Source organism: Bos indicus x Bos taurus, chromosome 25, assembly GCF_003369695.1.
Source record: "Bos indicus x Bos taurus breed Angus x Brahman F1 hybrid chromosome 25, Bos_hybrid_MaternalHap_v2.0, whole genome shotgun sequence".
Taxonomy (NCBI): Eukaryota; Metazoa; Chordata; class Mammalia; order Artiodactyla; family Bovidae; genus Bos; species Bos indicus x Bos taurus.
In genome coordinates this window covers 25,550,909-25,574,696 of record NC_040100.1, presented here as the reverse complement: position 1 = coordinate 25,574,696, position 23,788 = coordinate 25,550,909, and the positions used below count along the sequence as shown (strand labels likewise).

The 23,788-nt window shown below is 41.8% G+C and overlaps 1 protein-coding gene across 3 annotated transcripts in view; it reads right to left on the bottom strand.

The window, feature by feature from the left end:
• Positions 1-23,788, bottom strand: part of TMC7 (transmembrane channel like 7) — a 60,766-nt gene that overhangs the window by 16,054 nt on the left and 20,924 nt on the right. For all 3 annotated transcript variants that reach the window (XM_027526604.1, XM_027526605.1, XM_027526606.1), the window contains exons 4-12: positions 23,419-23,586; positions 19,978-20,060; positions 13,363-13,508; positions 9,999-10,146; positions 8,595-8,768; positions 7,348-7,505; positions 4,458-4,575; positions 4,049-4,146; positions 1,918-2,104 (exon numbers count right to left, since the gene is read on the bottom strand). In XM_027526604.1, coding sequence (XP_027382405.1) covers positions 1,918-2,104; positions 4,049-4,146; positions 4,458-4,575; positions 7,348-7,505; positions 8,595-8,768; positions 9,999-10,146; positions 13,363-13,508; positions 19,978-20,060; positions 23,419-23,586 — 1,280 coding nt within the window. The remainder of the gene's footprint in view (positions 1-1,917; positions 2,105-4,048; positions 4,147-4,457; positions 4,576-7,347; positions 7,506-8,594; positions 8,769-9,998; positions 10,147-13,362; positions 13,509-19,977; positions 20,061-23,418; positions 23,587-23,788) is intronic.

The following is a 23,788-nucleotide window of genomic DNA, read 5'->3' as shown; positions in this document are numbered from 1 at the left end:
AAGGCACTGTCAAATAAAAAGTTGGGACGTCAAAACTTTGTACTGTATGATCTCATTTGTTTTTTAAAAATATGTATTTTTAAACACTTTACCATAAATTTCGTTTCTCAGCTTTACTGAGGTATAATTGACAAATAAAATTATAAGGTAGAGTATACAACGTGATATATTTACAGTACACAGCATGAAGATTTGAAAAGATTCAAAAAGTATTCTCCTTAGGGGTTTAAATATGAATTAAATATATACATACCAGAATAGGAGATACTTTGCTTGCATTTTTACGTGAACATGGATTTTTCCTATATAGTAAGTCTTTACTGAATTTGTTCCAATACCGTTTCTGTTTTTATGCTTTTTGTTTTTTTGGCTATGATACATGGGATTTCAGGCTCTCTGACAGGGGACTGAAACATCACCCTCTGCACTGGACCCCCAGTGCTTAAGTTCCTTTCCTATATATTAAAAATAAATATTTCCAATGAGGTTAAGACTTGAAGGGGAGATCAGGTGGGGAGTGGGGGAGAAAGAGGCATATACTTCCTCCTGAGTGTTGCAGAAAGCTATAGTCTCAGGAGCATCAAGCTCCTGTGACCACAGCAGTCAGAGCGTCTTGTGAGCCGAGGGACCCTCGTGTCTGGTCAGGGTGTCTGGGGGCAGCTGGCCAGTCAAGCTGGGGTGTCAGAACTCAGTCCAGTGCCTGTGACCCATTTTATTACCCCCACGCTGTCTCTACTGAGCTACACGCTGGGAAGCCACTGCCTGATACTTTCTGGAAGAAGAAAAAGTTCCTACGAGCTTTCTCGTATCCACTTCTCCTGTGGTGACTTCAGCCAACTGAGTTTTCAAATGAAAGCACTGGAACATTCTTCAAAGACCAAAACAGCTGGGTAGAAAGTATGACCCAATGAAAGGCCCGGCCTACTGGATTAAGAGCATAGGCTCTGGAGTGAGGTAAACTTGGGTTCACATCTCAGGAGTCACTGATAAGCTGTGTGATCTTGGATCAGTTACTTAGCCTCTCTGAACTTCAGCTTCCTAATTTATAAAATATGGTTACTAGCAGTACCTACTTTAAAGGATTACATGATCATCTATATAGTGGTTCAGCAGAGTGGGAGGACACAGTATTATTATCACCTGTTAGTACTGTTGTACTTATTAATAATACTATTATTACTTCCATTTTTTAATTCCTAGGGCCTGGTATATTAGGTGCTCAATTATGTTGGGCTTATTAACAGATATATATAAATATATATATATATATATATATATATATATATCTAGAAGAAGGGATGGAATACATACCTGCACTGTTTAAATGTTTAACAGTGAGCATATATTGCATCTATAATTTTAAAAAGTTTGATTAACAAGCCAAGATAAATTAGTCATCTGTAGGGCTACTTCACCCATTGAGCCCTTAGTTCAGGTACAACGCCTACAATCTGTGAGCTGTTTGAGGAGCTACATAAATAACTGATAACTGAAAATAAATGCACCAGCTCCAAAAGCCAAGCAGAAAATTAAATAATTTTAAGTAATAAACCTTTTCTTAAAATCACCAAAATGAACCACTGTAGATGCTTACTCCTTGGAAGGAAAGTTATGACCAACCTAGATAGCATATTGAAAAGCAGAGATATTACTTTGGCAACTCAACTCTTAGCTACATACAAAAACATTTAAACCATAGGAGCAAGACCATTCTTCAACTCTCAAAATGATAAAAATGTGAAAACCCATTCAAAGTTTTTTTTTTTTCACACACAAAAAAATACATATATCAAATAAGGGATGCAATTGTGATACATCTGGTGGGATCTGGGTGGGCTCCAGGCATGTGTGTGCTGAATGTCCTGCAAGATCAAGAATGGTCCGGGTTATCGACCCCTCAACCCCACCTCTCCTTACCTCTTTCACGTAAAAGATGATAATGAACTTTAAGGTTGCAATTGCAGGAAGAAGGGGTGAGAAAAAGGCTCCGATCCAGCAAATGGTTTGCCCGTAAACAATCCCCAGAACATTATCAGGGATGGCAAACTCCTGCTCTCCCCAGCACTGAAAAAGCTTCCAGGAGGAACAGTAGGTCACCAGGATCCTGCAAACAAACAGGACAGCTTACCGCCTGGACTACCAGGGTCGGCCGAGGCACAGAACCACATCCACACAATTAGGGCTGTTTCCATGCATACTTCTCATGCAAACTGTTCGTCATATGTCTAGAAGATGCAACATACAGTGAACTCTGGAGTCATTAAGACTAGGGTACAAGTCTCAGATCTATAGTTTACCAGCCAACTAACATTAGACAAGGCTCATTTTTCTCATCTGAAACATAGGGGGATTATAACACAGCTTACTGCACTGCATAGACAGTAAATGACCTGCAGTCTCTGTGTGCTGGCGTGCCACTCAATTCAAAAAGTACAGTGCTATCGTTCATCCACACAGATAATGGCTTACGAGGGACCTATTGCCCTGTATGCCACTCCTGGAATCCTAGAAGCTTCCTACAGAAACCCTAGGACCAGGGGCCTGAGATAAATACACACAGCTATTCACTGTAGCATTATCACATATTAGCAAAAATACTGGGTAACAACCCAAGTGCCCATCAGCAGGGGCTTCATCATCAAATTGGAAGCAATGTGTACAGCAGACTATTACACAGTCTTTAAAACATATGAGGAAAATATATGTGTCCTGACATGTAAAGTCATGGTATTTTGCTTGTGTAGGGGAAAAAGCAAGCTGTGCTGCTACTGCTAAGGCACTTCAGTCGTGTCCGACTCTGTGTGACCCCATAGACAGCAGCCCAACAGGCTGCCCCGTCCCTGGGATTCTCCAGGCAAGAACACTGAGTGGGTTGCCATTTCCTTCTCCAATGCATGAAAGTGAAAAGTGAAAGTGAAGTCGCTCAGTCGTGTCTGACCCTTAGCGACCCCATGGACTGCAGCCTTCCAGGCTCCTCCGTCCATAGGATTTTCCAGGCAGGAGTACTGGAGTGGGGTGCCATTGCCTTCTCCGAAGCAAGCTGTGGATCCACGTAGATGTAACATGATCCCGTTTGTGGGCGAGAAAAGGACACTTTCAGCAAGACTGTGTGTTTACTTACATGTGTATTTATGCAAATATGCTTTTGTTTTCTTTTTAAGGATGGCTGGATCTACCCGCAGATGTTAACAATGGCCACCTCCGAGGAGTGGGGTGGGTCTGGGGAATTAGGGGTAAGGTAACAAGAGGGCTCTCACTATTCTCAGAATTTCTATATTTATTTAAATATTTAAAAACTGTAATATAAACATTCACATCATATTTGTGTAATTTTTTTTTAAAGGACAGTTTCTTTTTTAATGTTTACTTTTATGGGTTTATTGAACTTCTGGCATATGCCAGGAGACTTTGTACATGTGAGTAAAAAAAGAATTTGTACATGTGATTAAGTGAACAGTTTCACTTAAGGCTCAAGAAGATGCTGAGAAAAAAAAAATTTTAATGACGGCATAGTAATGACAGTCCTGATGGTGACAGTTAATGTTTTGTTGAGTTTTGTGGCATGGAGTGTTCTTAGTACTTTTATCTGCATTTTGTCATTTAATCTTCACCAAAGGGGTATGAGATGGGTACTGCCAGTATTCCCATTTCATAGGTAGGAAAACAGGCACAGAGCTTAAGTAATTTGCCCAAGGTCATGTGATGAGGAAATGGGCAGTGCTGGGCTTGAACACAGATTAGGAAATGCAGTGTCCACTGCAGCCTGGAGGACCTCCACTAACAGGGCCCGTGGCTGTGACATGGCAAGAAGTCACCCCGAGGGCATCCCCCAGAAAGCAGCCTCATTTCTGCTCTTTGTGCTGCCTTTCAATGGGGCGCATAATGGACTCAGGATGATGGCCTGGAGCTGTCTGAAAGGCGCCAGTGGTTGTCAAGTGGTTTCCAGGATGTGGAATCATCCAGTACTTAGTGAAGAGCAGCTGTGATGGGGACCTGTTGGGGAGGATGAGGGGTCAGGGGAGATAAGAAGGGTACCCCTCACACTTACTTTCTAGGAAAATCCACAAAAAGTGTCACAGCCAGGATGATGATGAGGTCAAAGATCATCAGCTTGTACATTTCCTGCCCAACTTGGGTCTCCCAGCACTGAAACCAAGAGAGAAACAAGCCTGACTTGGAGCAGCAAAAGCCAGGTTCTACTGAGGTCATTTCCAGCCCCCGATCCTGTGCCTCTGGAGGCCACCAGTCAACACTCCCCTGAGCTCCAGCACAGACTTGGGTTTTCAAACCCTTAGGAGTTCCTGGTGTGACAGATTCAGCTACAGAGCAAGAAAGAGGATCACCTGGGATTCACACCCTTGGCTCCACGGGCTGTTCTCTCGACCTTAATGCTACCGCGCGCCCCCCGCCCCCGCCAAATGACCCACCTCGTAGGACGCCCTTCCCCCCAGCCTCACCGGGTAGAGTTTCTGGTTGTAGCCACAGAGCTCACACAAGTAGTTGTCACAGGATGTAATCTTGGAGCCCAGGGTGAACACCAGCACACAGATGGTGGCCAGCCGCATGAAGACGCACCTGCGGGGGAGAGGGGAGGCGGGGAACATGGGATGAGAAGGGCTTGGGGCAAGCTGGCCCCTCGGAACAGGGCTGGGTGCAGAGAAGTGGCCTTTCTTAACAGCAAACCCACAGATGGGCACCGGGCTTCAGTTTGGGATGATGAGCAGGTTCTGGAAACGGCAGTAGTGATGGTAGTACAACACTGAGTAAGTACTTTGTGCCACTGAATTACACACTTACAAGTGGCTAGGATGGTAACTTTCATGTTATATATATATTTTATCACATTTTTTTAAATGCAAAAGAAAAAAAAATATCAGAAAGCTGGGAAGTCCTGAGTCCATGACGATGTAGCCATGCTCAGAACAACTCCTGAAAAGAACTAACTGAATTTTCTAAGTATCAGTTTTGAGAGATGGCTTAGGATATATTGAGAAGTGGGAAAAAAAAATACATGGCAGAGTCTCAGGTAGAAACAATCCTATTTTTAAAAAAAAACAAAACGTGTGAATATTGGCATGAACAACAGGAACCATGTAGATAAGGGCTGCTGGGGGGAAGTGGATTCAAGACAGGAGGGCAGAGGGCTCGTTTTCTACGAAGATGGTTCATTTATTGTTTGGTTTATAATTTTTAAAAATTAAATGAAATAGAAACATTAAAAGTGTGTGAGTTGGCGGGCAAACCTATACCATCCATCTGATATTCTGTGCTCCTGGGAGATGTGAGTACCCAGCATTGCCAGGGAGGCTTCCATAACTCAAAACTCATTTGGAATCTAACTAAAAAGTCTGAATCCACAGTCATTATTGGTGATGAGGGGATATAGAAAAACAAAAGACACAAACAGCAACAATGATCTAAATCCAAATAAAGAACATTATATAAGACAAATGCCCCAGCTTCTCTCACAAACCAATGGCATAACACAAGGGAAGGGGGATTTTTGAAAGGACAAAAGGGATTTAAGAAACATTAACAACCCAAACCAGCAGGGGGCCTTTCTCTGGATCTTGATTTGAACAAACCAAGACCAACCAATCACAGAAAGCTCTCTGCAGCTCCACCAGGGACCTGACAATTCTATGAGGCATGATGATGGCTATGTTTAAAAAGAAAAGTTCCTGTCACTTTAGAGATACACTGAGCTTTTACAGGTGAAACATGTTGCCTGAAATTTGCTTAAAATATTCCACCAGAGTAGGGGAACCGCATGAAAGAAGACTAGCAAAATGTTTACCGCAGCACTGTTTATAATAGCCAGGACATGGAAGCAACCTAGATGTCCATCAGCAGATGAATGGATAAGAAAGCTGTGGCACATATACACAATGGAGTATTACTCAGCCATTAAAAAGAATACATTTGAATCAGTTCTAATGAGGTGGATGAAACTGGAGCCTATTATACAGAGTGAAGTAAGCCAGAAAGAAAAACACCAATACAGTATACTAACGCATATATATGGAATTTAGAAAGACAGTAACAACAACCCTGTATACGAGACAGCAAAAGAGACACTGATGTATAGAACAGTCTTTTGGACTCTGTGGGAGAGGGAGAGGGTGGGATGATTTGGGAGGATGGCATTGAAACATGTATATTATCATATGTGAAACGAATCGCCAGTCCAGGTTCGATGCATGATTCAGGATGCTCGGGGCTGGTGCACTGGGATGACCCAGAGGGATGGGATGGGGAGGGAGGTGGGAGGGGGGTTCAGGATGGGGAACACACGTACACCCGTGGCAGATTCATGTCACTGTATGTCAAAACCAATACAATATTGTAAAGTAATTAGCCTCCAATTAAAATAAACAAATTTATATTAAAAAAATTTTTTTTAAAGACTAGAAAAATGTTGGTAAATAGTTGAAACTAAGTGATGGACACACATAGGGGGTCACCATACTTTCCTATTTGAAAATTTCCAAAAAAAAAAAACCTTTTTTTTAAAAGATGCAAATACCACCTGAGGCATTTGAGAAGCAGAAAGAAAACGTTCCAGTTTCATACAGCCCCCACCTGGTCCTCCTTAACTCATGTGTGTTAACTTGGGTCCAGCTTTACCTTTGGCATTTTTTTTTTATGAAACTGAATATTTTTCAGTATGAGAAGAGAGATTACAACAAATTCTAAAAAGGCAACAGTAGCACACACAGTTGGTATCTGGGCCACATTTTTCTCAGCATTCACTCCAGCAAAAGTCTCAGGTTCCTACTGCAAGTTCCTAGTGTAACTCTCTTCCCAAGGCCCACGCGCTGGGGCCATGGGATGGAACTTGTGGGGGAGTTAATGCCCTTGGGACTCGGCCACTCTTAGGCAGGGGAGGGTGAACATTTGTTGAAGGACAAACACTCTACTGAGTGGGAAAACCCTAAGATATTTTCCATGCAAACTCCCTGAGCTGTCCCGCAGAACCGAGCCCCAGTTACAACTTCCCAAACAGCATACCCTTTATTAGCTGCCTTCCCTTCTCTCCCACTTCCTCACTCTCCTGCTGGCATACACGTGTCCTTCTAACATCTCCAGAGCAGCATTCCTCCAAGGACCCACCCTATGCCCTCAGCTGTCAGGGTGCTAATACGTGACTGAAAATACACCGCAGCCGAGTAGACACTTAAGAGATTTCTCTGCATGTGAAAACTCTGAGTCATTTGTGGAGACTATCTGAAGGCTGAAGAGGATTTCTGACCCAGCAGGGAAAAAGGTACCACAATTGATTAGCAATGTCTGCTGTGGGCAGGGGAGGTGACAAGTGGTGACCTGTTTGCCATGCCTAGGCATTACCTAAGGATTGTCAGCCGGATCTCAAAACCTGGGGAATAATCCTCATAGTGGATGATCTTGGCAAAGATTATCGGGGTGATAAAATTGGCCAGCGTGATCACAATAGAAGGCAGGTACAGAATCAAGAGGTTCTCTCCAAAAACCATCTTGTCAATTTCCTATGAAGATAACAAAACTGGTCAGGAGTATAATAAATTGCATCACAAATGAATTGACCTTAAGAGAACACAACTATACATATGTCAAATCATCATGCTCAACACCTTAAACTCACACAGTGTTGAATGTTAATTATATCTCATTAAACTGTAAGGGGGAAAAACACCCAAACACATTCAGCAAATGAAACAAAACATTTTTTCATTCAACATGGCACCTAAAACTAAGCAATCTTCTCCCTTGGGTGTTCAAACAGAGGAACCATGATCTAGTACCATACTGAAAGAAAAACAAGCTCTACTGGATTTATTAAGGTGAAATATTAAAAAACCCATGCATTCTGGATCAACGGGTAATTTACAGAATTTTCAAGGCTGTAATTTTATTTTTATTCCAGATAGCCATATATGTCATCGAAATTCTATTATGAAAGGAGAGAATGGCTATTCCAGGTCAATTAGTACTAATTGAACATGCTGTAAACTACCCATTGATACACAATCTGTCTCCCTAGGTAAATGGCTATCTATCTGACTAAATTTTGGCCAAAGGCATATAAGTAGAAGTTTTCCATGCAACCTCCATGTGCTGCCCCCCATCTCCTTTACTTCCTCCCCACTGGCTGGTGGGCTACCCTGTGCCATACAGGAGAAGGCCACATCCTAAGGAAGGCAGGGCTGTAAGATGGAAGGAACCTGGGCCCCTGATGGCTGATTTCATGAAGCAGAGCCACTAGACCAACTAGGATTTTTAAAACTACTGTTATTTTAGGTAAACTGAGTCCCCTTTACCTACTTACTAAAGTAGTACAGCTGGGGCTTAAATCCAGGCAGTCCAGCCTAGACGTGAATACTGTAAATTCCAGGAGGAGTAGGTACCCCAAACACACTATTTTGGATGCTTTTTTCCCTACTGAAAATAAAAAACTGGTTGGTTTGATCTTAGTTTTTTTGTCATATCAGCCAAATGTATATTCCCATACGTAAAACAGAATGATGACAGTATCTCCCTTGCAGGTTTGCAATACACTTAGCATACATAACGCCCTACCGGAGTAAAAGTTAAATTGACTTTCACGAAGCACTTACTTTTTTCATGTGTTCTTGAGAGAATATAGTCGCTTTGTAGATTGCATAAAAACATGCTGCTAAAACAGCCAGCACAATACAGTTCAAAAATAGTCTCAAAGAGTAAATTCGTATCGTTTCTTCCGAAGTCCTTTCTGCTATTTTTTGCCGTATTCTTTCCTCCTCCAGATCTGCCTGAGAACCAAAGAAAACTCATTTGTGAGCACTGGGATGAAAGGATATTTAGGGGTGGAAACTGTGACTCATCGTCATACCCTCCCTCTCGATCTTTACAGTTTCCTTTAATACTCATCTCCCCCAGGATACCCTCTCAGACCAAGCCCAACCAGTTTCCAAGTCTACTAAAAGCTTAAGTGAAGGCAGAACTTCCTATTAAGACTGCAATTCCACTTTGCACTATATGTGAAAACTGAACTATAACCCATTCAGGACATTATCTAATGTAGTAATTATGTAGTAGGCATTGTGGGGCTTTCCTGGTGGCTCAGCTGGCAAAGAATTCACCTGCAATGCAGGAGACCTTGGTTAAATTCCTGGGTCAGGAGGATCCCCTAGAGGAGAGCATGGCAACTCACTCCAGTATTCTTGTCTGGAATATTCCCATGGACAGAGAAGCCTGGTGGGCTTCAGGCCATGGGATCACATAGAGTCGGACACAATTGGGTGACTAAGCAGCACAGCAGGCATTATTTCTTTAAACAAATAATACACCTGGTTTGACTCCTTCCATCTCATGTTGTTAATCTTTTGATATCATCTGTCTCTCCTCCTTTTTGGGCAGGTTTGATAAAGATGATATTTGTTACTCCTTTTATCCTAATTAATTTGGAACTTCTGCATTTTCATATTCTCTGGATCCACCTTATCATCATAGCATTCTTAGTTCTATTTGTCCTGTTTTACGTTCTATTTCTCCTGGTTTATGACAGGTTCTCATCAAGTGGAAAATTAAGTACAAACCAACAAGGACCTGCTGTATAACACATGGAACTCTACTCAGTATTCTGTGATAATCTATATTAGAAAATAATCTAAAAGAGAATGGACATATGTAATAACTGAATCACACTGCCATACATCTGAAACTAACACAACTTGGTAAATCAACTATACTCCAACAACTTTTTTTTTAAACAGAATCAGTTTTCTTCAACTAGGATTAAAATAAGTTTCCTAAATTAAAAAAAAAAAGTTCTGAGAAGGGAAGATACCATCTCTTTCCCCAGCTCCAGTTCACCAGCTTTATGCTTGGAGGTAAAGTGATCAACCTCAGGAAGTGGTTCTTCAAAACGCTCTTGAAAACCTCACAGGGGAAGGTACCTAAGCAGGACAGCCCGCCCCCCACTCGCTCCTCTGCAGGCTGCAACCCCAGCTCCCACCAAGAGAAAGCCGAGCAGCACTCACCCGGAGTTCATAGCGCAGGCTGCTGTGCTTCAGGTCCGCCATGCTGCGGTTGGTGATGCAGAAGTCCCAGCCGGCAAAGACCTTGTTGCAGTAACTCTGGAAGTGCTCCTCACTCCGGATCAGGTTGATTTTGAACCCTTCCACCGACCTGACCCCAAAACATGATTATCCATTTTATTACAACAACAAAACACAGGCCTGTGGATTGGCTTTGTCTAAAATTAAAAGGATATACACGTGACTGCATCTTCCACCGATTTTGACATGCATGGCCCAGCTCTGGACCATTCTAAATATGGAGCAGACAATCAGGCATCTCAGTGTTGAAAATTGGTCCCTTTATCCATTTCAATGACCTTGTTCCACAGCTGGAATATAATCCAAACTCAACACACTTTAGAGTCCTACATGATCCTGCATGGCACCATCTTTCCTCCCAGAGAGCCACTCTGCTGTAATGACAATAGCTTTTTTTCTTTTCCATAAACACCCAAACCTCTCCTGCAGCCTCAGGGCCTCTGCACTTGCAGTTCTCTCTGCCCTCCCCTCTTCCTATGGCTGCCTTCTTATTCCCTGGGGTTTCACTCAAATATCCCTGTATTCCATAGATTCTCCCACTATCCCATCTAAAGTTGTGGTTTCCGACTTCAAGTCAGTCTCTTTACTTTCCCTGACAGCAATAACCTAACCTACAATCATGTTATTTAACGTGTTCACTGTGTTTGTAAGTCCTTATCCTGACTAAATTTTAAATTCCTTGACAAGTACCCTGGCTGTCTTGCTACCTTTATATCCAGAGGGCCTGGATATAATTATAGCCACTATCCATCTGATGAATAAATGTATGAATAAATGACTTAAACAGTAAAATAACCAAATATTTAGTGAGCACCTGCTTAAGTCAGACACAACTCTGTTGCACAAGTTCATAATCAATACTCATTCAAATGCTTTTCTGGAAAACATACTCTGGCACTTGACATAGCAATAAATACATCAAATGCCACACACTCTGTAGACAAACCAGGGTATTTTTAGGATTCACTACTGAGTTGTGAACACAAATAGAAGTGGAAGGAATTATAGCAATCAGTCATTCTGCCAAAGGTTCATAGCAAGGCATTTATGTCAGAACCACCTGGGCTGCTTTTCCAGTGATTCCACATGGAAGCACTCCCAGGTGATTCCATATCCTGAGATTTTTAATTCAGTATGTCTCATGGAGGGTAGTGCATCCAGAATTATGCTATTCATAAAGCTCCATGGTGATTCTGAGGTCCCACTCCAGTTGAACTGGTCTGATTTAGACCAAACCTACATTTTACAGATGAGAAAACTAAGATCTAGAGAAGGGAAAAATTATTTCCTAGGTCCAGAGAGCTAGAGGCAGAACTGGGGCTAGTTGAGTGGTGATGATGATGGTGATAATGATTTTAACATCTACAAGGTGCCAAGCCCAGTGCTAAGTTCTTTACCTGCCCTGTTTCGGTTAATCCTCGCAACAACCCTTCTAGGTGTGCGCATCTCACAGATGAAGAAAATGAGGTCCAAAGAGGTGGAGTGACATTTGAACCTTGGTCTCTGGACCCCAAGTCCACCCTCTTCGCTAACCTATAGCACTTCCTCCCGCCTGGGGAGGCCGCTTCCCATGGGCGCCCTCTCTGCAGGCCTTACCGTTAGGTGAAAGAGCTCAGTCAAGACCTGCAGGTGGATTCACTGTTCAGCTAATAAAGCTTCTTCTTCAGGGCCCCTTTCAAGGCCCCGGAAGCACCTCTAGCAGCATGTTCATGAGGTCTTGTTTTTATTTTGTATAACATGCAAAAGATATTCCCATGCTCTTTGTCTTACAGAAGTTCCCTCCATACTGTCTACACAGAAGGTCCATAAAACTTGGGTCTGCCCCTACCACGAGCACAGACAGCAAAGCCAGAGCCCCACTCAACCAACATTTCTTTACCAAGCATCTTTACGCCCTCAAGAAGAGCAGAAATGACTGCTCTTTCCTGTCAGTACTGTCTGTCTGGTGGGGGATAGACACACATCAGTTCATTTTCATCTCATAGATTCTGACTCAGGACACAAGTACCTAGCTGGGCTCTGGGGTTTTCTCTGTGGTGGCGAACCCTGATCTCCATGGAGGACAAACTCAGACTCTAACAGCCTGGTCTCTTTTATATCTGTAATAAGGAGCTTCACAGCCCCATGGCTTACAGCACTGCCTGGCTCTTATAGGGACAATGAAGTGGGTAAGAGAGGTGTTCATCCAAGCTTCCCACTTGGGCTGGAGACAGTAAGCCATCCATCAGGAACGTGCGGTTCTCCTTCCATAGCGTAGCACAAGTGCTGGGAAGTGGCTGCCAGCCAAGGACAACAGTTCTCAGCCTCCCCTGCAGTGAGTTGTGGTCATGTGACTAAGCTATACTGACGGAATGACAGTGAAGTCCATTCCTCTCAGGCTGAGCCCAGAAACACCTTCCGTGTGATTCTCCTCCAAGGTCGTTTTCCCTTCCAGCCCTTAAGAGGAACAGCAAAGCCACACATGCAGACGACGGCTAAGCTTCAGTCAGCCTGAGCTCTGGCAGGACTGAGAAGGAGTCTTCTACACTAACCTGTGCCCATTAAGAACTCCATGTAAGGAAGTTCACGTATGACTTTCATCGTGTTGGGCCACTGTACTTTCGGGGACAGTTATTTGTTAAAGTAATTTAAAAATAATTAATATTCCTCATTTTTCTTGGAATTGACATCTCCCACTAAAATATCTGTCCACCATGGGAAATGCCACAATCACATATGACCCTAACTCACTGGCCACAACTGAAGGGTCAGGATTGGGCGCCTGAATGAAGCAGAGCCAATGAGTTCTTCAAAGGATTTCTGAGCTTGTGACCCTGGGACTCCACACAAGGAAGCTGCCACCAGCAGAATCAGAAATGCAGGAGCCCGTGCTTTGAGTTGTTTTGAATCCATCTTTGTCCTTCCTGTAATGTGGAGTTTCCTCTCTTCCTTGGTTCTCTCAGCCACTCAATCCCCCTTTATCCCAGTTGTCAGAGTTGGGATTCTGCCACTTGCAACCCAATAGAGACCTGTTAGCATACACACCAGATCAAAGACAATGCTGGGGGAATGTATTCAGTAGTGATTGACTGAAAACTCCAGGCTGCTACTCCAGCTCCCAATTGCTGCCTCCATTTCCTCCAGGTCTCCACAGCTGCCAGCACATTCACAAATCTTGTTTTCCATAAAGCCCACCCTTGGATTCTTCTCATCCTTTGGGCAATGGCTCTCAGAGTCCACAGACCTCCAAGAGACTCCAACCATCAACAGTAATTCAAAAAGAACAAAACGATAAGATAAACTGTACCTTTTCACTATCCAAACAAGGCTCAGAGCCAGGTAGGCAATTGTGCTTAACAAATAAGCCAGAGGCAGATCATAGGTGAAATTCTGAAATTTCACCCCATCAATGGTGTAATGTCCATAAAAGAGGTAGGTATCTTCCAGGAAACCCTGAAATAAAGCCAAGGGCATGGGGTCAGATTGCTGAACTGACTGCAGGAAACCAGTCTCCACCTCAAGGAATTCACATTCCAGTGTCATTGTTCATCCCTGAATTCCCAGAGACTGGAAAAATTCCAGATCTGTAGCAACATGGATACAACTAGAGATTATCAAACTAAGTGAAGTCAGAAAGTCAAATCCCATATGATATCACTTATATGTGGGAGTCTAAAATATGACACAAATAGAAACAGAATCATGAATATAGAGAACAAACTGGTGGTCAAAGATGAGGATGTTGGGAGTTAGCATATGTAAGCTTTTATATAAAAAATGGATAAACAAGCTCTGTGCTGTACAGTAGGAGTATATTATAAAAAAAATAATGTACTGGACTTCCCTGGTGGTCCAGTTCTTAAGACTCCACACTTTCAACACAGGAGGCGTGGGTTCAATCCCTGGTCAGGGAACTAAGATCTCACATGCTATACAATGCGATTAAAAAAAAAGATATATATACACATATATACAAATATACATATAACTGAACCACTTTGCTGCACAGCAGTAATTAACAATACTGTAAATCAACTAATACTTCAACTTTAAAAAATTAATTTAAAAATTTAGACCAATTCAAAAAAAATTCCAGAAGTATACAGCTGCTCAATTAGGGTTTGGGAAATAAAGCACAGATAAAGTCTGAGCATTAAAAATACATAAGGGTACAATCCAAAAATGAAATTAAGGAAACAATCCCATATGCAATAACAGCAAAAATAATGACATCCTTAGAACAGATTTAACAAATCAAGTATAAACCTTATGTTCTTAAAACCATAAAATATTGTTTTAAAAATTAAATAAGAACTAAGTAAATGGGAAAACATCCCTTGTTCATGGATCACGAGATCCATGCCAACATTCCCCAAACTGGTCTACATAATCAATACATCGCTATCGGAATCCCAGCTGACTTCTGTGAGAAACTAAGATAATCCTAAAATTCATATAGAATTGCAGGGGTCTCAGAATACCAAAATAATCTTGAATAAGAAAAATAAAGTTGTTAAGACTGCTACTGCTACTGCTGCCACGTCGCTTCAGTCATGTCCGACCTGTGCGACCCCATAGACGGCAGCCCACTAGGCTCCCCTGTCCCTGGCATTCTCCAGGCAAGAATACTGGAGTGGGTTGCCATTTCCTTCTCCAGTTGTAAGACTAACACATCCCAATTTCAAAACTTACAACAAAACAACACTAACCAAAACAATGTGATATTAGTGTAAGAATAGATGTATAGGTAAATGGAATAGAACTGAGTCCAAAAATGAAACCCATACATCCACGGTCAACTGATTTTTGATAAGGGCAAAAAGAAACAGTGCTGAGATAACTGGACATGCACGCATGCTCAGTTGCTCAGTCGTGTCCAACTCTTTGCAATCTGCCAGGTTCCTCTCTGGATAGCCACATGCAAAAAATAAAATAAAGCTGAGCCCCTGCTGCTGCTGCTGCTGCTGCTAAGTTGCTTCAGTCGTGTTCGACTCTGTGCGACCCCATAGACAGCAGCCCACCAGGCTCCCCTGTCCCTGGGATTCCCCAGGCAAGAACACTGGAGTGGGTTGCCACTTCCTTCTCCAATGCATGAAAGTGAAAAGTGAAAGTGAAGTCGCTTAGTCGTGTCTGACCCTCAGCAACCCAACGGACTGCAGCCTTCCAGACACCTCTATCCATAGGATTTTCCAGGCAAGAGTACTGGAGTGGGGTGCCATTGCCTTCTCTGAGCCCCTACCTTACCCTATATGTAAATTTTAACCTAAAATAGACTGCAGGCCTAAATGTAAAAACTAAAGCTATAAAACTCTTAGAAGAGGATAGAGAGTTAAATCCGCATGATTTTGAATCTGGCAATGGATTATTAGATATGACACCAAAAGCACAAGCAATGACAGAAAAAAGAAACTGGACTTCATAAAAAATAAAAACTTTTGTGCTTCTAAGGACACTATCAAGAAAGTGAGAAGACAATCCAGAGAAGGGGAGAAAATATTTATAAATCATATACATGATAAAGTATTTGTATCTATAATATTTGGAGAAGGAAATGGCAACCCACTCCAGTATTCTTGCCTGGCAAGTTCTTTGGACAGAGGAGCCTGGAGGGCTACAGTCCGTGGGGTGGCAAAGAGTCAGCCATGACTGAGTGACTGAGCACAGCACATCTAGAATATTGAAAAAAAACTCTTATAACTCAACAATAGAAACACAGATAATCCAATTAACACTAAGAAGAGAATCCAAACAGACATTTATTCTAAGAAGATACACAAAAGACCAATAAGCACATGATCAACACTATTCATTAGAGAAATGCAAATCAAACCACAAAGAAATTCCACCGCACAAACTAGGGTGACTATAATCAAAAGGCCAGGTAACAGTGAGTACTGGCAAGGATGTAGTAGATACATCAGAAGACTTATTCAGTGCTAGTGAAGATGGAAAGCATACAGCCACTGTGGAAGTTTGGTAGTCCCTCAAAAAGTTAAACATCTGACCTAGTGATTTCCACTCCTCAAAGAAGTGAAAAGATATGTGCACACAAAATCTCGAACATGAATATTTTTAGCATCACATAATAGGAGAAGGCAATGGCAACTCAGTCCAGTACTCTTGCCTGGAAAATGCCATGGACGGAGGAGCCTGGTAGGCTGCAGTCCATGGGGTCTCACAGAGTCAGACACGACTGAAGCGACTTAGCAGCAGCATTCATAACAGACAAAAGGTGAAAACCATCCCGATGTCCATGATGACTGTATAAACAAAACGCAGTATTTCCACACAATGTGCTCTTACTTGGCCACAAGGAATCAAAGACTGACAGATGCTCCAACATGCATGAACCTTAAAAATTTGCCAAGAAGTTAGAGACAAAAGATCTTATATTATACGATTCCACTTACAAGAAATGTCATGAATAAGCATTTCATAGAGACAGAAAGTAGATTAGTGGTTGCTTAGCATTGATTAGCGGAATTGGTAGGTGAGAATGGGTACAGGTTTCTTTTTGAGGTGATAAAAATATTTTAAAATTGATTGTGGCAATGGCTGCATAACTCTATGAATATACTAAAAACCACTGAATTGTACACTTTAAATTGGTGAATTGTACAATATGTGACTTGTACCTCAATAAAGCTATTATCAGAGAAAAATAAAACAAAACAACACCCCACCTCGAAGCCCAAAGGAACCCTATGAGAAAATACAGCAGAGAAAAGTCCATGACTCTTACTGTGGGAATAAATGAGTTCACCTCAGACTCCTCCCTGAATAGCAGGGGTAGCCCATCCTAGGAGAGTGCAGAAGGAAACATACAGAGAACAGAAATAGTATACGCAGCAACTAGATGTTCACTACAGTATTGTTTAGAAAGGGGAAGATGGAAACAATCTGAATGTTCATCAATCAGAGACTGGCTAGATCATGAAAAATCCATATTGTAGAATATTAAGAAGCCCATATAAGTGCATAAGAAAGGTCGAGAAAGCAATGAACCATGGTGTGAAGGGATTAGTGGTCTCTGGGAAGAAGTAATTTTATTTTTCACTCATTAAGTCTTATATTTCTTATGAAAACCATGTATTCTTATACTGAATAGTTCAGTAAATTTTTAATAGGAAAATAAAAGATGTAGAAACACAAGACTCCATCTTTTTTTTGTAACTCTGAGGCACACAGGCCATAAAAACTTGCCCAAGTACACAAAGCCTGTCTTTATTGCCCTGGGTTGGTATCAGGACTGTCCTCAATCAAGTAGCGTAACAGGACAAAGGTCCACTGGGCCCGGAAAATAATTTCTCTGGTGTGATCATGAGCTTGGCTCAATTGTTTTCAGCAAAGACAAGCCACTGCTTAATCTCTGTGGCCAGCTCCCTCCTGGGCCTATTTAAATTTAAATTTACATGTGACACGATAAAGGTTACTAGCTAAAACTACTGTAGTCATCATATAATAATATATAAATGTATCCAAAGGTTGTACATTCTCAAGTGCATACAACACTATGTCAATCAGATCTTAATTTTTAAAACACACACACAATAGATGTAAGAATGCTACTTACTTGCTATGTTGAAAACTGCGTTTTTTAGTGACTAAATGTGACAGGCATACTCTACTACATTAGTGAAGATTTTAAAACCACAGGACAAAAGATGGTTGTCAAAGTGCTACATGCTCAATATGTTCAGAATACTTTTATTTTAGTCAACGCAGGGGATGTCAATTCTGTAATGCGTGTAGAAAACTTTTTAAAAGTCAGTGTGAGAGAAGTTTGTAAGACTGCTACAGACTTGCAACACACATGGAGAAATGAATCCCAGTATTTCCACGAGTGGACGTGACAGTCGTTTTGTAATACATATAGAAATGTTAAAAAACACTTGTAAGAAATATGTTAAAGTAGCATGTGCTTACTACATAGAAAATCCTGTAGCACGAGTGGATGCTCTGCTCATTCCATAAACACGAACAGAAGTGTTTAAAAACACATGGAAACTATGTGTAAGTGTGCTACTCGCTTGCATAGTGAGAACAGTGACATCACAGGGAATGTATGTGATGGCCATTCTGTAATGTGTGTAGAATGGTTTTTAAAACACCTATTGAAAACAAATACATTGCAATTGAAATGAACAATAAAATTGAATTAAAATTCAATTTCTTGGTCACAGTAGCCACGTAACTCAAGTACTTAAGAGTTAGTGGCTGTTGAATTTCACAGCATAGATTCAGAACCTTCTCATGGCTATAGAAACTTCATTCTTTGGGGCAGGGCTATTTTTCATCATGCGTAATTTACTGAGCATTTATGATCAAGTGCATCTAAGTCTCCTATCAAGTCTTTTCTATGATGAAGATGATCATGGTGTGCGGAGCTCCACAAGGAGAAACTTCTCTTGTGGGATATGAGCAAACCAAATGGGGTTAACCGCAGTTCTGGGATGTGATCTCACCCGCATTTACCCCAGGTGAGTCACTGACTTGCCTCTCTCTTTGTATAGTTTGCAAGTTTCAGCTTTCCAATTTGCACAGTGGACGTTTTAACACCCACCTGACAATTCCTCTCAGTTGTTCTAAGGAGAACATGAAAGCAGAGATGTAAGAACCACGTTTTCAAAATTGAATGCAGTGGGCAAATGCGAAGCTTTCTATTTGTTAATTTAGAAATGTTTGATGACATGGCATTTTATACCAGTAACCTTCTGAAAGACATTTTAATATAGTTGTGCTTTCCATGGGGTCACAAAAGACACGACAATTATATATTGTCCACTTAGTGACTAAACAACAGTTTTTAAAAACAGGTAAAGGAGTGGTTCTGAACCTGGGGCAATTCTGTGCCCCAGGACACATCTGGCAATGTCTGGAGGCATGTCTGGTTGTCACAGCTGTAGGGCTGCTACTGGCACTGAGTGGAGGGAAGGCAGGATGCTGTAATGCCCCCCAGGGCACAGGACAAGCCTGTAATACAGGAGTATCAGGTAAGGCTTGAGAAACCCTCATCCAGAAGGCAGAGACAGCCACTTCTCATGGGCACTCTAATTTGCTGAAAAAAAAAATGGGATTAAAAAAATGAAAGCACACACAAAAAATCATTTTTTAGAGTCAAGAATAAAAAGAAAAGAAAACCTTTGGAACTATCATAGGAAGGATGACATTAATTCCATTTCAGAGCATCAGAGTTAACATGGGATTAACAGTCTTTCAGGGCTTCCCTAGTAGTTCAGCTGGTAAAGAATCTGCCTGCAATGCAGGAGACCTGGGTTTGATCCCTGGGTTGGGAAGATTCCCTGGAGGAGGGCATGGCAACCCACTCCAGTACTCGTGCCTGGAGAATCCCCATGGACAGAGAAGCCTGGCGGGCTACAGTTCATAGGGTCACAAAGAGTCGGACACAACTGAGCGACTAAGCACACATCACAACAGTCTTTTAAGAGATTCCATGGAACGTGTATGCGTGTGCACAGTTGTGTGTGTGCGTGCATGTATGTTGTACACGTGTGCGCCACAAATCCTTGTGTGTGTAATTTCTGGGGAGAAGAGTCATAGCTTTCATCCAGGTGGTCTAGGACTACAAAATCTTAAGGGTTTTCAATGTCAGAGAAGTTAAACACATTCTATCTGGGTTTATATTCACTGAAGCTTCCGTCTATGGGGGATCTCAGATTTTGTTACAGGTCAATAAGAAGGCGGCAGGCATTAGGCAAAAGCCAAGGGCTGAAAATGACAAAGCACTTTTCCTGAATATCTAAGCAGGGGGTGGATGAACATCATCCTCGCCAAGAAGGTCACTGCAAATACTGTTTTTTCAACCAGTACTTGTGTCAACACTCATGTTTGACTCTCACTGCAGACATTCAGAAACCTATTTCACTGAGGATCCAAATCCAGAATTATGTTAAATACTTACAGTGCCAGAAAGTAAGTCTATGACATAACTGTAAAAGTAAATGAGTCCAGAACTACTTATTGGATACACTGTGCATTGAATATCTGTAAAAAACAAAAACAAGAACATCAGTGGAAACCGCCTCAGTCTTTAGAACCTTATCATAATTTGTGTACATATGCATGTACATGTAGTCATATACAGTTACGTATGGCTGTGTTTATGAATCTATTTGCAACCCAAACCCCAGGGTACCAAGTACAATACCATTTTCCCCTTTCACTATCCTAAGTATCTAGGGATATACGTTTTTCTATACATTTTGTATTATAAGGGTCTATTACAGTACAAGTTTTCTGACTATATTGGCATTTTACGTTTTGGAATTCATGTTTGCACATGTTTTGGAAGATGTGGCTGATATAATTATTATTGCATCTTAAGCATATCCAATTTTAAAAGATCTCTACATGTACGTAAATTAACAAGCTGTTTCACTCTAAAAAAACACATATTTACCTACATAAAACTGATCAAGAAATTTTTTGAACACCAATTTTAGTGACACTACATTGTGCTTGATCAACTAATTCACTTGCTTTGTATCAGTCAGCTACTGCTGTGTAATAAATAGCCCCAAGTCTCAGTGACTTAACCTCCAAATATTTATTTTCTCCTTCATGGTCTGCAGTTTGAGAACATGAAGCTCATTCAGGATAAGCCAGGATGGACACCAGGCTCTCAGTTACATGGAGGCCTTCTCTCTCTGACTCCACTCAGGGGACAGACTGGAGATGCAATGGCTATATGGGGGGATGCTCTCTTCATGACTCTTCTTATAAGGCAGGACAACCACATAAAGCCATTTCAAGCTAAAATTCCACTGGACAAAACAAGTCACATAGCCAAGTGCAATATCAGTGGGGTCAGAAAGTATTCTTGGCCCGCAGTGGGAGGCTCTGCAAGTCACAATTACAGGAGAGTGAAAAACTGGGGAAAATAATTCAATCTACTACCCCTTCTCTGGGCCTTAGTTTCCCCTTTGTTAAAATAAGAGAGTTGAATCAGTTTCTCCAAGGCCAATCCCAGCTTTTCTATTTTATAATTCTAATGTGAGTGTTTATTTATTCATTCAACAAACATTTCTTAGTTACTATGCATCAGGTAGATGTTGGAGATAAAATGATGAGTAAGTAGAAGTTACTGCCTTTGAAAAGCTTACCATCTAGCACTAGAAAAGGCAAGTAGGAGTCAGGTATGTGTAAGGTGCTCAATGGTTTATGAATACAGTATTAGAGGTAAAGAGGAGGGAGATAGTCACTCTGTTTGGGAGTAGAGTCAGGAAGATGGAATGAGACAGCTGCTTCTCTGCTCATCACCCTGTCAAGCCTAGACATCAGCAAACTGTGGCCCGAGGGCCAAATTTGGCCAGCTGCCTCTTTTTGTCAGTACCGTGTTATCAGAACACAGCCGTGCTCATTCAGGACATCTGTCCACGGCCACTTTCATGCCATCATGGCAGCACTGAGTAGTTGCAACAAAGACCGTATAGCCTACCAATCCTAAAATATTGACTATCCGGCCCTTCCCAGGAAGTGTGCCCACGTCACGATAGGCTTCTCATGTCTCCAGTATGCTGAGTTATTCTCATCTCTGAACCTCTGCAACTGCTGTTCGTCTGCATGAAGATGCTTCCCCAAGTTCTCCAGTGGCTCCTTGTCCTGCTGGGCTCACCTGTCTTCACAGAGGGCTCGGGGACCCCTCCAGAGTCCTGGTGTCCAACCTCTCAGTACCTTATCCTTTCCCCTCCCCACAGGCAAATTCATCCTTCATACGCCTCTTCATGCGATCCCCTCCTAACCCCCACCCTTTGCTAGAGGGCACTACATGGACTCAGCTGTGGTAGCTCCTGCCAGGACCTGAATTAAGGGCTGGCACACAGCAGGTACTCAATAAGCACTGAAAGAATGAAAAAGGGAAGGTAGGTAAGAAAAGGAAGAGAGGGACTTCTGATCCTTTCCTGAAGGAACGAAGTCTAGTAGGTAAGTAAAAAAAAAAGCATGCATGGGAGGACCATGTTGTCAAAGGAAATAATGAGAAAGCAGAGACTCGTGGCATCCACGCTCAGAGTCCAGCTCCATTTCCTCCAAGAGGGTGGCCTCCCTCTGCCCAAGGCCCTGCTCACAGCTGAACGGACCACTGAACAGGCAGTGGTGCCCAGCAAGACAGAATGGTTTTCAGTTCTTCTAGAAAGAAATAATACTAAATAAATAAATAACAGCTGCCATTTATTAAGCACTTTCCATGGGCAAAGTACTGTATTATCTTAATACTCATTTAAAAATTATGAGTATGGCTTAAATAATCATTACTTATACTTAAAATTTTTTCCATATTAAATAATATACTTTATATTATTGTTTTTAATTATTTATAATCTCAATAGTAAACATTTTTTAATGGCCCAAGTATTAAATAGTGTAGTTATTATCTGAATAATGAAACAACTGTCTCACTATTTATATCATCACTTTCCACAAATAAGGAAAATGAGGCTCAGACAGTCTAACCAACTAGTGGAGGTGGGCCTTGAAACTGAACCCAGAGTCCTCCCACAGCAGCAGGTGATATTCATCCGTGAAATGGACATATTAGGAAATGAGAATTCAGCATCGGGCATACAGTAGGCACTCAAAGAGTCAGGATTTCCACGTTACTCTCATTTGATTTTTAAGTGTAATAGAACTAAAACAAAACCAAATGTGATGAAAAGGAATGCTGAGGGCCACAGAAGTGACTCTAGAGGGAGTTTTTCTGGGGAAGGAGTCATGTGATAGAAGCAAAACATGTTGAGCATTCAGTAAGAAAACACAGGCCCATTACTGCCACAGAGTCTGGCAAATTACTAGTGTTTAATGAATGGCAGCCTGAGCATCACCATTATGGGAGATAAAAGCCTTGAAATAAAAGCCAGAAATAAAGTCACTGGAGTAGATTGTATTATGTTTACTAAGTATTCCACTTTCTACCCTTCATTGCTTCTCCCAAATGCCTTGCTGAATCCAGGAGTGGCGAGTGACTTGCACTGGCTAAAAAGGATGTGTGTCATCTCCAGGCAGAAGCATTAGGAGCCAGCACATGTTTGCCACGACTCTTTTTTCTCTGGACATCGTGACTGCCAGTGGTCCGAAGAGAGGCTGCTCCATCAGCCTGGGCTCCAGAGAGAAGACAATGTGGAACAAAGGCACCACCAAACCATGATGGACACACAGTGTGAATAAGAAAGAACTTGGTGCTTATTAGACACTGTGCTATGGGGTCATTTGTTTCCGCAAACAGCCTAGCCTATCCTAATGCAGTCACCCAAGACTTGGATTATAAAGACCGCTAAAAAAGCAGCACTGAACTAGGTACACAATGAAAAGAACACTCTTTGTGGCAAGCCAGGCCTCTTACACTCACCCACGTCTTGAGATGGAATGAGAATAAAGCTGCTGTTGGTGATCTTGTATCTGGTGAGCAAGACTGGGAGCAAAACCACCATAAAGATGATCAGAAATATTACCAAATTCAGCAACACCAGAAATCGTAAGAAGGAGAAGTAGGACTGAATCCCAGTGCCAAATTTCCCTGGAAAAAAAGAAATTCAGAAATCACTGACCAGGAGTATGGCCCCAGCACCCACTGCAGGTTCAGTCAGCCACGGAGGACCGAACTGAAATTGGAGGATCTTGGTGGGGGAAGGAAGAATCATTTTATATTCTCCATTGTTGGCTTCAAGGCTCTATTTCCTAGTGATTTAAACTTTCACATGTAAATCTACAGTCAATTA